This window comes from Nematolebias whitei, chromosome 13 (assembly GCF_014905685.2).
Source record: "Nematolebias whitei isolate Nwh7 chromosome 13, NemWhi1, whole genome shotgun sequence".
Taxonomy (NCBI): domain Eukaryota; kingdom Metazoa; phylum Chordata; class Actinopteri; order Cyprinodontiformes; family Rivulidae; genus Nematolebias; species Nematolebias whitei.
In genome coordinates this window covers 8,383,052-8,398,142 of record NC_056510.1, presented here as the reverse complement: position 1 = coordinate 8,398,142, position 15,091 = coordinate 8,383,052, and the positions used below count along the sequence as shown (strand labels likewise).

Genomic DNA, 15,091 nt, shown 5'->3' with positions numbered 1-15,091 from the left:
AACAGGTGATTGTGTAACTCCTTGTATTTGGCTGTGTTTTCTGTGTCTGTTAGCAAAATATCTCATGAATGTCTCAAATGGTACATTCTGATAGAGTCAACTCAGATCAAGATGGCTCAATGAGACTCAATGAGACTAACCTGTATAAATAAAGGTTGAATGAAAAAAAATGGCCGCCACACCTAATCAACAACACCAAACACTAAAACGGCTTAATGGTGTGTCCACTTCATTTTACGTTCAGGCAAAGTCTTGTTTTAAGCTCTTTTTAGGCATGTTTGTCATTTAGTTGTTTGCAATCTGTTCTAGGTCCTTTAAGGTTTTTTTTGTTTTAAATTGTCCCTAAAATGTTCCTTTTATACTATTTAAGATATAAAAGATTCTGCGTTCGTGTGAGCTTTACATTTACTAAAACGTCTGATCCTGAGGAGGAAGACTTCCTCTGGCACTGCAGGTCTGAGTCCGTCTTTGATGGCAGAGTTTGGATAAAGACTAGCCAACACTTGTAAAGGACTCTAACCCTAATTTATAAGATTTGCTCTCAGCTGCTCCACATTCTTTTAAATCTTCTTTTATCTCCCCTTTGCTGATTACAAGAACCACTATTACCTCTGCAAGGGGTGGTATTTACCATTACACAAGCTGTGATTTGCAGACGTCCATGTAAACATCTGTGTGTTTGTACATCAAAGTGTCCCTTGACTTTATCCAATAGTTGTGTAGAATCTGATCACCACTGCCTCACAGTACCATGGTCTTTGGTTCAAACCCCAACAGCCATCACTTCCTGTGTGGAGTTTGCATGTTTTCCCCGTGCATGCATACATTTCCTCCAGATACCCCATGGGCTCCCTGTGACCTACAGGAAATGGATGGACTGATCCATCAGTCACATGATCTAAGAGCTTTGCTCACATGGTAATCGGCTGTAAAATGTTATACAAACAATTTGAGGAAATTTACATAAAATTCCTGGAAATACTGCAAGAGTTTTTTTTTTTTTTTTTCATGTTTTTCCATTGTCAAACCTTAATATTTGAACCGTTCTGGTTCTTTTGTTATATTTGCAAGCTGACGGTTTGTATTGAAAGCGATGGTTCAGACGCTTTGGAGTGGGTTACTATGTTGTGAACAAACAACATCTTACCTGCTGTAGATAACTAATTGAACAACCTCACTTTGGAGAAACAACAAGCCAACAAGTTCAAAGACAAAAGTGGATGACTGCAGCCCTGAAACAACTCCAGTCTCAAAGATTTCACAGGACTCCGTGTGAACATTATTTTATAAATATTCAGATTACCTTCAGTTTTCTATAAGATGGTTATTCTGGCAGAAATATCATGTTCCTGCAGGAAGTGTCTACCGGAGGCAATGTTTGTGTTTGCAGCCAACCGTAGCTTTATATTTGATCTGATTCAAAGCAATCTGATGTAAAATTTTATGAAATGCCATTAGCGTGAGCCGCTAATAAAGTTTTTATACTGGATTTCTAAAAAGGTTAAATCATCTGGACAAGTTTCTTTTTGGGAGAAACGTCTTTCATCTGAAAGACTTCATCGGTCTGAGGCCTGCCAACCCAGATCTGTCTTATAAATAGCACCTCGTTGACGTGTTTCAAGCCAGCTTTCTGTGGAATCCAAAGCTTTACAGATGCAAAGAGGGGACCATCCATCCAAAACAATCAATCATCATGCATAACAATCAAATGTTTTAGGCCAGATGATCACCTTGCTACTCTCAGAAACAGCCTGAGGACACATGGCCAGTTCAGAAAAAGGTTTGAAAGCTCATTCATCCAGGTAGATAAATCACATCAAAGGATTAAATCATGTCATATGGATTTTTATTTTTTGTTTTTTGGAGGGAGAAACATTTCGTCTTTCGCCCTTTTTGCATGTGTAAAGCCAGTTTCTGGGGATTCCACAGCAGGCTGGCTTGAAGCACATCGATAAGGTGCCATTCATAAAACAGATCTGGGTTGACAAGCCTCAGATCGATGTAGTCTTTCGGATGAAAGACGGAACGTTTCTCCCAAAAAGAAACTTGTCCAGATGACATGATTTAACCCTTTTTTGGTGATTTATCTACCTGGATGATGGATCCCGTTCTTATACCGGAGTTGTTTTAATATTGCATAAATCAGTTATATTCTGAGTTAGCCTTTAGCTCATCAGTCCCGTCATAATCAAACTTTATTTCTCAAAACTGAGCTGTCTGAAACTAACATAGATGCGGCTGCTAGTTCAATTCAATTCAATTTATTTATATAGCGCCGAGTCACAACAGAAGTCGTCTCAGGGCACTGAACAGAAACATTCATATATAAAAATAATAATTTTGTATTATTTATCTGAGGAGCAGAATGCTTGGAATTGAACTCCATCACAGAACTCTTATCTTGAGCAACATGAAGGTGACAGTGGAAAGGAAAAACTCCCTCATGAGGAAGAAACCTTTAGCAGAACCAGGACAAGAGGATATCTGCTTCGACCGGCTGGGTTTGAAAGGAACAGATACACAATGGCAGGTCAAGAATCACGTTAAGTTAGAAATAGTATCAAATGACAACTATTCAATTTTAACAATTCATTTAAGGAAATGAGGCAAATTTGTCCTCTTGTAGTCGAAGTGTATAGCAGCATAACAAACCAACTCTAACTATAGGATTTATCAAAAGGAAAGTCTTAATCCCAGTCTTAAAAACTGGACAATGTTTCAGCCTCATGGACAGAAACTGGAAGTTGGTTCCACAAGAGAGGAGCCTGAGAACTGAAAGATCTTCCTCACATTCTGCTTTTGGAAACTCTAGGAATTGCGAGTAAACCTGCAGTCTGAGAGCGAAGTGCTCTGTTGGGAAAATATGGAACAATAAGATCTCGAATATAAGATGGAGCTAGGTTTTTGAGGGCTTTGTAGGTTAAAAGTAAGATTTTTGAATTATATTCTGGATTTGACAGAGTCAATGGAGAGAAGCTAAAACTGGAGGGATATGATCTCTCCCACTAACTCCAGTTAAGACTGGCAGCAGCATTTTGGATCAACTGAAGACGTTTTAAAGAAGTATTTGGACACCCAGATAACAAATCATTGACTAGTCCAGTCTAGACGTGACAAATGCACGAACCAGTTTTTCTGCATCATTTTTAGACAAGATGTTTCTAATTTTAGTGATATTACGCAGGTGGAAGAAGGAGGTTCTAGTAACGTTTTTAATGTGGGGGATAAAAGACGTCCGCCATGTTAGTTGAAGACTTGTTTCTGAGGAGGGTTCTCTCCTCTGTTAAAAAGACTTGTAAAGTCTTCCATGCAGTGAAGAAGCCTCTTTCATGCTTCTGATCTCTTCCTCTGAGTCATTCAGACACCAAGCTGCCCCCCCCCCCCCCCCCCCCGCATCAGGTTAAAGGACATGCAGTCTGTCTGACTCTGGAGTTGAAAGCCAGGTGACTTGCTTTAGAACCTCACATCCTGCATGCCGCGGGCTCGGCCCGGTGTCTCAAGACTTAAGAGGTTTATCAGCTCGTACCTCAGAGATTAGCCATCGCTCCACAAACAGGCTGATTCCAACTAAAATATCTGAAGATGATTTTTCAGCCCCCCCCACCCACCCCCACCCAAAAAAAAAGAAAAATAGAAAAATAAATAAATAAATAAAGACATCACCAAAGTGCTTAAATGAATACATAACTTTATTTAAATAAATGATTTGTCATAACAAAAAAATAAAACAAAGGTTAAAAGAGTACATAAATTACAAGTTGAATAAATATTACACAGTGATACTCGCTTTAATAATTTGAGATTTTTTTCCTTTTTTATATATATATATATATATATATATATATATATATATATATATATATTTGTCTTTTGAAGCTCCAAATACTGACCGTTATTTATCCTCCTGCCACCACTGGGTCTGTTTCACAAGCGAGCGACCACCAGATTATGAAAACCAATTGTGCTTTGAGTTTACAACCAAAAAGGTGTTATGTATTCAGAAAAAAACACTGTACTGTTGTTACTGTCCTACCGAGTAATGACATGAGATGAAACCAAGCAGGAGGGGAGAAATCTGAGGACGCTACAGCAACGCAGGAAAAACTCTTCCAAATATCAAATCTTTTATTTTTTCAGGTTTGAGCTCCTGGTTGTCGTCTTGAGCTCCTCAGATTTCTCCGGCTCCTTGAATCTGTCTAACTGTATCTAAAGTCATAAAATTGGTGACCCTCACATCAGGCAAGTGGCTACGCCCCGATGACTGCTCCCTGTGGCACTCACTCTTCCTCCTCTTGGCCCCACCCCCCACTCTCTGTGCAACAGGCCACGAGAATACCTCGAGTTACTTTTATGTATTTTTTCCTAAAAAGATGTCGCTATATTAAAGGTCCCATGCAGGCTTGGGCTTACCAGCCCCTGTCGTCTTTTTATTTATTTATTAATATTATTATTTTTAATATTATTACCTCAAACCACCTTTGAAAGCACAAGAGACAACAACATTTAGTTTCCGTTGCTCTGACTTCACAACACGACATCTGAGGGTGTCTTTGTGTATCAATGGTGAGTAAATGAAACAAGTGCAAGCTGCTTTTTTAAGTGAAGTGGGGATTTGGTGTTTGAATAAAAGAGCCTTGATACGGTTTTCACAACCAGAAACCACGTCAGATTTACAGCTTTTTCTCTCATTTTAGCAGGAAAACACCCTGTCGTCTCCCCACTTCCTGCACATTGGCATTCACATGAAAAATCTGAGCTTTTTGTCAAAGAAAAGGCAAGAAAAAGATTAAACATCCAAATTGCACCAGAGGGACGGATGATGGAGACATTAGCATTTTATTTTAGGGACTTTCTGTGTTCCTTCCTTAAAGCAACAGTTCAGATCTTTTAAAGTGGGCTTCCGTAGACGGAGTTTGAATAGTTAATATCTTACCCGTTGCACATGTCTCTGAATGACCAGTTTGGAGAACTGGTTTATTTTTGACAGAATTTAAAAGCTAACAAGCTTTGTTAGCCTGGTCCACTATTTTCCAAACTGCAGTTTGGAACTAACTAGTTCTAATTAACTAGCTAGTTCGGAAACTAACTTTCCTAATGTATAGAACTTCCAACAACCTTTATTTTAGGTTGTTTTTTTTTTTTCAAGATTTCAACATTGAAGTTGTTTTATGACAACACCAATCTGGTTTGGGCCTGGCCTCACCTTGACATGTCTCTATTGGTGTGCTCCATATCTGCTTGGAAATCACAAAAATTAATTTACACGTTGGAAAAGGTAAATTCAGAGATTCTAGACAAGCCCTGACCTAAAATCCAACATGGCTGATGTGAATGAACAGCCAGGGAATTTTTTTTTAAATATTATTTTCACTTCTGTTACTTCAGGCCACAGTAATCTAGTCAGGAACCATGTCGATGCAATACTTGAATCTTTAGAATGCTGAGAAAGTAATTGTAAAGAATTACTATTGCTAACGGTAGTTAGCCTGCTAACTGAGCAGATTTTCAGATATGCAGCAGGAACACTGTATAGTCAGGTCTGAAGTCATTCTTGAATCTGAGTTTTTACTTCAGAGGTAAATGACATGCAGCAAAGTTCTCCAAACTGAGGTCATTCAAATCACCATCTACAACAGGTAAGATACTAACCGTTCAAAACCTAACCAAACCCTACTTCAAAAAATCAGTACTATTGCTGTAGTTAGAACAAAAACCTGCCTCATGTTGGTATTGAGGTCCCTTTCGGGTCAGTTTTATAATTTAGCAGTATGCAGGAAGGCACTGTGATTTTCATAAAGCCCGTTTTCTCAGGTAAACTTTACGTTTTGACCACGCTCCTCAGACATAAAGGCAGATTAACCTGTTCCGTGATCAGATCGCCCTGAAGTCTAATAGCTTGGTTACTAAGGCTCATTCAAATTCTTTACAGGCAAGCACATTTACATATTCATCACGTTTTGTATCTGGAGGGGAAAAAACAAACCAAGGAATCCTTGAATAAGCGGTTCTGAAGGGGAACGTGGCTCAAACGTGAGTCGTCTTTACGTCACTGAAGGCAAAGAAAACGGCACAAACATGCAAGACACCACTTCACACAAATCAGCTGGAGGAGAAACCCGCTTGACTGGCGAGTTTGATTATTCAAAAGAAAGCGAAATCACACGAGTCGATGATCTGAGATCCACCTTGAGTCCCGTCGCTGGAGCTGCGAGTCTTTTTTTTCTTCCCCAGCAGAGCCGGAGCGCTCGACGCTCTGCACGGCAGTGTCAGCTCACATAGGCACAGTTGGCATGTCAGGCTACAGCTACGTGTTCCAAGAGCCCATTTACACGAGTCCGTGCCTGCGATGATCTACGTCGCTCCTCCTGAATGCTCCGTGTCCCAAAACATTCTTTAGATTAAAGAGAAACGGGTCGGCCCCGAGACCCCCGTCAAGCGCTCGCAACCCTCGTTTTCAGGAAAGTCAAACGAAAGAGAAACAACATTCTAGTCTTTTTTTTTTTCACACGTTCACTCTGTACACATGCGCTCACAGGCAAACATTTTTCTGTTAAGGTTTACGAATCTAAGCAGGATCCCCTAAGTGCTCCTACAGAACCACAAACCCAGACTTTTTTTTTTTTTTAAGTATTTGCCAATTATCAATTTTGTGTCAGGATGCCTTTTTGTCCATATTGAATGTGTGTTAAATTTTCCCTACAATGAAATACTGAAATACTCAGTTTCTGTAAAAATATATCCATTCCGGGCTCATACAGGGGCCCCAAACGTCTGGACCCCTCATTCGTCGAGGAGTGCTTGATTGACAACAGGGAAAAAGTTGTTTATTATTCAGCCCGCGCTTTTTTTGGTGGCTGCTTTATTTCCCTCGTTTTAAAAAAGAAGAAGCGGTGAACAGAGGGCGGAGGGCTCAGGTGTGATTCAAAGTAGAGGCTCCGGCCCTGGGTCGTGTGGTAGTTTCGGGGGGACGGGGCTGGAGAAGGGCAGTGGGGGAGGGGGGGTGTCACTCGTTGTTGCTGCTCTCCAGGTCTTTACACTGAATGTCCCCACCGCTGTAGTCTGTTCCTGGGAGTTGGATGCCATACTTGTCCACACACCAGCAGATGCCTCGTTTGCGACCGCGGGAAGGCTTGCACTGCCGACGAGAAAACAGGAAATGGTTTTACTGGAAACAGGAAACAGAACCTCAACTCACATTTTGTAACTTAATATCATCAGACTGTAGAAACTCTGAAAGGAAGTTCTCTTTGGGCTTAGACAGAAGTGTGTTCAGGCACAAATAACGGCAGCAGCTAGCTGTAGCACTTCCATTGTAACTTAGAGCACTTCCCGCATGATTTTCATGAAGGTGGTACAAAGGGTTTCAAATGGTATTTAGAAGTTTTTGACATCAGAGTTGTTTTAAAACGACAGAGATCCACTTGGGTCTTGGTCTTGCTCATGCTAGTTGCTAGCTCGTCAATGTTGTCAAGGATTATAAAACACAATTGACAATGAAACATTGATGTTTTTTTAAGGATTGGAGCTGTTCTTAAATATTTTTTGCTGCTTTAGCTTGTAAATACATATTTCAAGTGTATTTCTCTAAACCAAGGTTGTTTAAAGCAATGGTTCCCAACTCATGTCCTTGAGGAACACCATCCAGCATATTTGAGTTGTTTCTCTGCTCTAACACTCCTGATTCAGTGATTTAATTACTTCTTTGTGTTCTGCAGAAGCCTGTTAATCACCCATTCATTTAAATCAGATGTGTCAAAGCAGGAAACAACTAAAATATGCAGGGTGGTGTTCCTCAAGGACTATGGTTGGGAACCATTGGTTTAAAGAGCTTTTTAGCCCTTCTCATGTCAAATGGTTTGAACTCTCTTCAAGTCCTCTTCTGTACGTTTTCTTTGCAGAATACACATTATTATTCTCCTAACGTTGACGGATTATGTTTTATTTGATCAAATGAAGCAGATCGGTTTGTCTCCGTCAAAAACTAGTAAATCCATTCCCATTATAGATCATTAATACCAGTTTGCTGAATGTCTGGGTCATTATGCTTGGGAGTCTTTCTGATGCTTGGTAAAACAAGCTCAAGTTGCCTTTGGTCACGTCATTTTAATTTTCTTAATGTTCAAAATATAACCAGAGAAAAAGATTTTTGTTCGTTTAAGTTCTTCTTTTCATCCATTTTCTTAACCCACTTTTTCTGTGCAGGACCTTGGAGTTGTTCAGTCAGAGAACATCAAGTGACAAAATAAATGGTTCAGAAATTAACTTTGATTTCCAAAGTGGATACTTTGGTTTAAAAACTGGTATTGAGTATAAGTGTTAAATGATTTAAAACTCATGATGTCAGCATGGAGGCAGCACCCACCTGCTTACGCTTGAAGAAACCTTTTCTGTCACAGTTTGGAAGGTACAGAGACAGCGCCATGACACGAGACGTGTCCTTCATCCCTTGAATGATCCCGTCCAGTTTTCTCCTGCAGGGACCCTTCAAAGAAAGCAGCAGAGCGTCACAACCTTTAGAGACTTTGGTTTTAAGCTGCAACCAGTTCAAAGTTTAACCAAACATCCTATCTGCTGACCTCCAGTGGTTTGAATCCCTCCTCTCCTTGCAGTAATTTAAAGATTTGGCGTTTACCTTTCTGTCACTCAAAACCACAAATGTCTTAAACTCTTCAGAGACTTTTCAACAATCACACTTACAAATTCAGGCTCGTGCTTGTCAATGGCCAGAGGGGAGTAATCCATGGTGGCGCCGTAGGAGCGCTGCTTGCCAAGCTTCCTCTTATGCTCGTTGCGCATGGCGATGACCTTTTTACTGTTCACAATGTCTATGGGATGTAGAGGCACTTTGGCCGGCTGCAGCTCTCCTGTGGCCCCTGCAGCCATGGTCTCCTCGTGTTCCCGCGACTCCCGTTCTGCACCTGGACAGATGAGACACGCTTCATGTTAAAGATATTAACCGAGCCACGGTTTAAAGTCAGGAACTCAGCTAAAGCTGCATGTCACAACAGCTTCATCACACTGCCACCAAATCAGTAACCGCTCTTCATTAGTGACTGCAAAACCAAAAGGTATAAACAAATCAATTTGTACATTTGTGTTACATTTATTGACTTCCTCTGTGCAGTTTTGAGTTCCCCCCAGGGGGTGCTGCAGTCTCAGAAATCCCAGCGATTCTGTCCATGAGACATTTACAGGTTGGGGACCTTTATCCTAAATCTTCCCCCCACCTTTTTTCCTATCTTTGGGGCTCAGCCTCTTAAGCCCGGACCCCCAGCCTCAGGTTCTTTGAGGCCACAGAAAGAGCCACCCCCATCCCCCTCCACACACATGCACACACACACACACACACACACACCACTTTTGGCTTAGCTGACCCATAAGTACGGAGTTGTTACATGGACTTTGCCAGGCCCCGTTCGACAGAGCCCGTGGTGCCAGTGTGGATGACCGTGGTTATATTTATCTGAGGAGGAAACTGGCTCTGAAGCAGGGAGGAATGTCGAGCTGACGCTCAAACGCAACGCAGCCGTCGAGCCTCCAGAACGACCAGCTGAGAAACGCTTCCTCACAAACCTGTGGGCGTCCAGTCTCTTAAACCCCGAGCGCCTAGACGTAACGAGGGCCACGAGCTCAGAGAACTTAATGTTCAAAGAGCCTGACACAGCATGAGCGTCTGGGAGGCTTTGGGAGGGGTGGGGGAGGCCGAGGGGAAGAGGAGGGGTTGGGGGGGGTTGATTACCAAAATTGAGTCTTTGGCTTCAGCTCTGCTCTCCCATCTCTTTGAAATGAATCTAACAACTCATGACTTGGCAGAGCTCGGCTCGGGTTCTGATATGTCCTTGTGTCTCCTTGCCCAGACTACAAGGCTAGCCCCTCGCTATAAATAAATCCTTAAAACAGGCACTCCTATTTGCACCGAGCTGTGGAAAAAGTCATTATCACCCGCTGCCAAAGGCAAAGGCAGGCAATAGTGTTACTGCACGTGCCTGTTTAATGGCTCAGCCCTGTTAGGGAAAACGTCAAAGAGTTTGTACAACTGACATTAACGGTGTCACCAAATTCCACTTTTCAGATGTTAGACCACAAGTTGGGCCACAGAGACCGTTTGTCCAAGCTATAGTTGCTGAACCTGTAAAGGAGGCTCAGCGGGTCTGGTTTAACTCCTGAAACTCAGCCAAGTGAGCAGACTCATGAGCAGTCCCTTTTATTAGTCTGAGCCCGAAGCTGCGCTGTTATCTCTCTCCACCTCCTCCTCCTCTGGCGTAAGGTTTTATTGGGACAAGAGAAGCTAGAGGACGTGCACCTGATCCTTCTCTGTTTAAAAATTAACATCTGCACACAATTACGCTTCGTGAATATCCCACGTTCCTTCAGGGCAGAAGCCTGGACGATAAGCTGACATCTCTGTGGACGTCTTTCTCTCCTCTGGATCTTTGAGGTTGTAATCATAGCAAAAAGAAAAAGCCGGGATAATCATTTTCCCCGCCTTCCATTGAGTTTGTGAGCGTAACATTTGTCCTTTCTTTCCTTTCATTCAGGCTGAAATTACATCTTTACCTGATGTAAGAACACCGTGAACGGAGGAGGGATAATTGCGAGCGCAAACAAGCCTGAAGACTTGTGACATTTAAAGAACGAGGACGGTAACCCATCCTGCAGCGTCACCGCCATGCTGCTGCTGAATATTTGAAAAGGCTCAGAGCGGAGAATGTGAGCAGTGACACAAGTTTCCTGCTACAGGATCAGTCCTGCCAGCGCCTGGTCAGCTGTCATCGAGCAGGAATTAAGATTAAATTAGAATAATTCAAATTAGACCTCTAAATTGGCTTTTAGCTTAAATTCTATGATTGGTTTCGAGAAGCATCACAAACCTGGACTTTACAAAAAGGATTCTTCTTTTAGGAGCAATTGATTCAAAAAGTTTGAAATTATAATTTTGTTTCAGGTGTCGTCCAGTCTCAGACGAAGCTAAAAGACTCAGCTGAACTTTAGCTGCTTGTATAAGAGCCCAATGCACGTTTCAGTCAGAGGCTTGGTGTTTATCATTTATGTTTTTATGTATTCACATGTAAACAGGAGCTGGACTCCTGGAGTTAGTGGGAGAGCTCATATCTCTCCAGTTTTGTCTTCTCTCCATTGGCTCCCTGTCAAATTCAGAATTTAATTTAAAATCTTACTTTTAACCTACAAAACCCTCAACAACCTAGCTCCATCTTATATTACAGATCTTATCGTTCCATATTTTCCTAACAGAGCACTTTGCTCTCAGACTGCAGGTTTACTCGCGGTTCCTAGAGTTTCCAAAAGCAGAATAGGAGGAAGATCTTTCAGTTATCAGGCTCCTCTCTTGTGGAACCAGCTTCCAGTTTCTGTCCATGAGGCTGACACATTGTCCAGTTTTAAGACTGGGATTAAGACTTTCCTTTTTGATGAATCCTATAGTTAGGGTTGGCTTGTTATGCTGCTATAGGCTTAGACTACTGGAGGACAAATTGACCTCATTTCTTAAAATGAATTGTTACAAATGAATAGTTTTCATTTCTATCTTAACATGTGATTCTTGACCTGCCATTGTGTATCTGTTCCTCTCAAACCCAGCCGGTCGAAGCAGATGGCCGCTTGTCCCGAGCCTGGTTCTGCTGAAGGTTTCTTCATGCTGAGTTTTTCCTTTCCACTGTTGCCTTCATGCTTGCTCAAGATGAGACTCAGTGATAAAGTTAAACTCAAAGCAGTCTGCTCCTCAGTTACCTGAGGTGATTCTAACTGAACTGAATTGAACAGCAAACACAAAAAGCTGTAAGTTGGTCAGTTTTACTTAGAATGAATTAGGATTTGGTGTGGTAGTAGCTGAAAGGCATCCTTAACTCATATTCTGAGCGCTAACAGAGATCTTTGTTTAAAAGTATAGTTAGTTCTAGCTTCATTTTCTTTATGAGATATTGACTTTAATTTACAAAGCCACCAAAACGTTTATCCTTTCCTTGTGACAAATCACTTCCATGTTTCACGAAAATGGCTCAGGAAGTGAAATAAACCAACAACAGCCAAGATGTTAGATGTTCTGGAAAGGCTCATATTTGTACGTTTTGTTGCCGGAGGAATTTGTTGGTCCAGGAAACAACTTGTCCTGCAGTATCGTACACACACAAATATGTTCATTGCAATCAAAAAGTTTCCTGCTTTTCTGAATGTGGGGTATAAATAGCAGCAAGAACAATTCAAGGATCATAAACAGCTAAACAGGACTTATGAGAGGATGCTTTCTGTTTTCCAGGAGGGAAATGCTGCTGTAGGTGAACGGACTCTGCGGGGTTTTCTTCTGCGAGCCATGTGACGAGTAAATTATAAGAACGAGGCGCACGGCTGCTCTACTGTACGCGGCTAATTTTGGTCTGAGGTTTTGTCCCGTATTTGGGTTTGGGTTTTCAACAAGCCACACGCATGCATGCGTCGTCTTTTCTGGTCACCACCACCACAACACAATTGCTGGGTGTGACGAGTTTCTGACTCGCTTCGAGTCGCAGCAGCTGTTTCAGGGGAGCGCAGAGGTCCCGAACCGAGGCCGTCCACGAGCAAAACGTAAACAAAGTCAGATAAGTGTCCCGCTGAGCAGCGTTTTAATTTGAAAATCTCCCTCGTGGTAAGGCGTCCTCTCTGCTCCCAGGAGATGAAGGTTCCAGTCACCAGGTCAGGGGCGTTTGGAAAAGCCTGGACCCTGATCTACCACCAGCAGTTACTGTAAGGTGTAGAAACGTCTTTGAAAATGTCTACTGGGAGAAACCAAGCTGATGTGTCACAGATGACAACATCTGTATCAAACTCAGGACTTGCGGACCATTTAGGGTCCTTGTTGCCATTTTATTTAACTGGTGAGATCTTTATTTATTTAAGCTGCATCAGCTGGATCCATCAGTGAAGTACCTGTTATCAGCTGAATTGTCACTTTTTAATGGACGCATCAGTTCCAACTCATTGCTCCTGATTATAATGTTTCATTATGCGTTTGCCACAAAATGAGGGAGCATCTAAATGTTGCATGTTTAAAGGAATGCATAACGCCGCTGCCAACTTTAAACAAACATCTCATGCAACCAGTTAGCACTCAGAGTTTGTACTGGGACACTCAGCTATTTGCACATCCATCCATCCATTATCTTTACCCACTACTTCCTTTTGCTGGTGCCCATATCCAGCTATCACTGTGCAAGTGGCGAGGGACGCCCTGGACAAGTCTCCAGTCCATCACAGGGACACATGAAGACAAATAAGACAAACAACCATTCACTCTCTCGCTTACACCTAGAGCCAATTAGAGTTACCAATCAACCTAACATGCATGTTTATGGTCTGAGGAAACCGCTTCTGCTTTCAAACAAGCCAACCATGAAGCCACCGTCTTGTGCGTGAGAGGCCGTAACGTGCAGACGGAGCACGGTGACTGGCTGTTATTAGTCTTACAGAGACAATCAGCCTTCCCCCTTATTCCTGCCCGGCGCTTCGTATTGCGCTCCGACTCCGTGAGCAGCTGAGCCAGTGATGATGCGAGCACGCAGAAAGCAGATGGTAACACTCAGAGTCAAACAGCCTTCCTAAAGTAAGTGATGACATGCAATTCTTTTCTGGTGATTAGAAGCTACACGACAACAGAGGGACCACAGCGTATATATGAAGCTCTCATGCAATATATGAGCCATTGGAGGCCTGTACTTATTTAAGCCTTTTATGATTTTAAATATTAATGACAAGGCCGTGTGACACGAGGGAAAAAAACGTTTTCCTCTCAGTCTGTCTGGCAGCTCATCTACACTCAGACAAGAAGCTGACGCACTCGCAGAGCATCACAGTAAGATTTCTGAGCACACTGCTAATCGTTTGAAGTGAGGTTCTGTGGAAAGGTTATCAACTGTTAACATCTTACCTGTTGTAGATAGCCCTTTGAACGACCTCACTTCAAAGGAACAATTTAATAAATGATTGTTTTTCTAAAAGAATATCATTTTTATTCCAGCTGGGCTAAATTCTGGGATGGACTTGCGACTGGTCCAGTGCGTACCTCGTCTCTCACACAGTGACTGCTGGATGTGGGCACCAGTGACCCCCACAACCTGGAAAGGACGAAGCAGGTAAAGATAATGGATGGATGAGCTAAATGCACCTCCAGTTGACCTGTGATCCAGTTACTGTCATGTGTACTTAGATTACACAGTTCCAATCAAGGCCAAATATGATCACTTTGGCTTTTTAACAACACCGATCTCAAACATTTCACAGAAGTTTATGGAAACACTATTTTGTAAAAATTTAACCACCACCCCCCCCTCCCCAATTTGGGGATTTTTAAAGCGGGATAGAATCGTATGGTATTGTGATGAAAAGGCTGAATCAAATCAGAATTAATGACTGAAATGTATCATAAATAATGTCTGCATTACAGCGGGATTAATGGACAAATTGTATCGTGCATGAAGGCAGAATCATATGGTGAGTAAAACTAAATTGTATTGTGATTTAAGGCAGAATAGTAAACTGAGTAAAAACTGAATCATAAAGAAGATAAAAACTGAATCATATTGTGGGTAAAGGCAGGAACATTTCATGAGTAAAAACTGAATTGAATCATGAGCAAAGTTTGAACTATATTTTGGATAAAGACTCAACATGATCAAGCCTAAGGACTGAATCTAATCACAATTAGGAGCTAAAGGGAATTGTTATAAATCCCAGGATTATATTGTTGATTAAAGGCTGAATCATATCTTGAGTTAAAACAGAATCATACTGGGAGTAAAAACTGAATCGTATCATGAGTAAAGACCAAATCGTATAGTGAGTAAAGACTTAATGGTACTGTAAGTAAATACTTAATCATATTGTGTGTAAAGACTGAATTTAATTATGACCAAAGACTGAATCTTATCAACTGTAAACACTGAATCATATTCTTGAGTAAAGACTGAATTGTATCATGAGTAAATATTACATCACATTGTGAGTAAAGATTGGATCAAATCATGAGTAAATACTGAATTATAGTGTGAGTAAAGACTGAATCGAATCATGAGTAAATACTGAATCATATCATGAGTAAAGA

The 15,091-nt window shown here is 41.6% G+C and overlaps 1 protein-coding gene across 1 annotated transcript in view; it reads right to left on the bottom strand.

The window, feature by feature from the left end:
• Positions 1-5,592: 5,592 nt before the first annotated feature.
• LOC119418996 (insulin-like growth factor-binding protein 5) overlaps positions 5,593-15,091 on the bottom strand; it is a 12,406-nt gene continuing 2,907 nt past the window's right edge. Inside the window, exons 2-4 of the mRNA XM_037686288.1 lie at positions 8,698-8,918; positions 8,363-8,482; positions 5,593-7,135 (exon numbers count right to left, since the gene is read on the bottom strand). Coding sequence (XP_037542216.1) covers positions 7,004-7,135; positions 8,363-8,482; positions 8,698-8,918 — 473 coding nt within the window. The 3' untranslated portion in view covers positions 5,593-7,003. The remainder of the gene's footprint in view (positions 7,136-8,362; positions 8,483-8,697; positions 8,919-15,091) is intronic.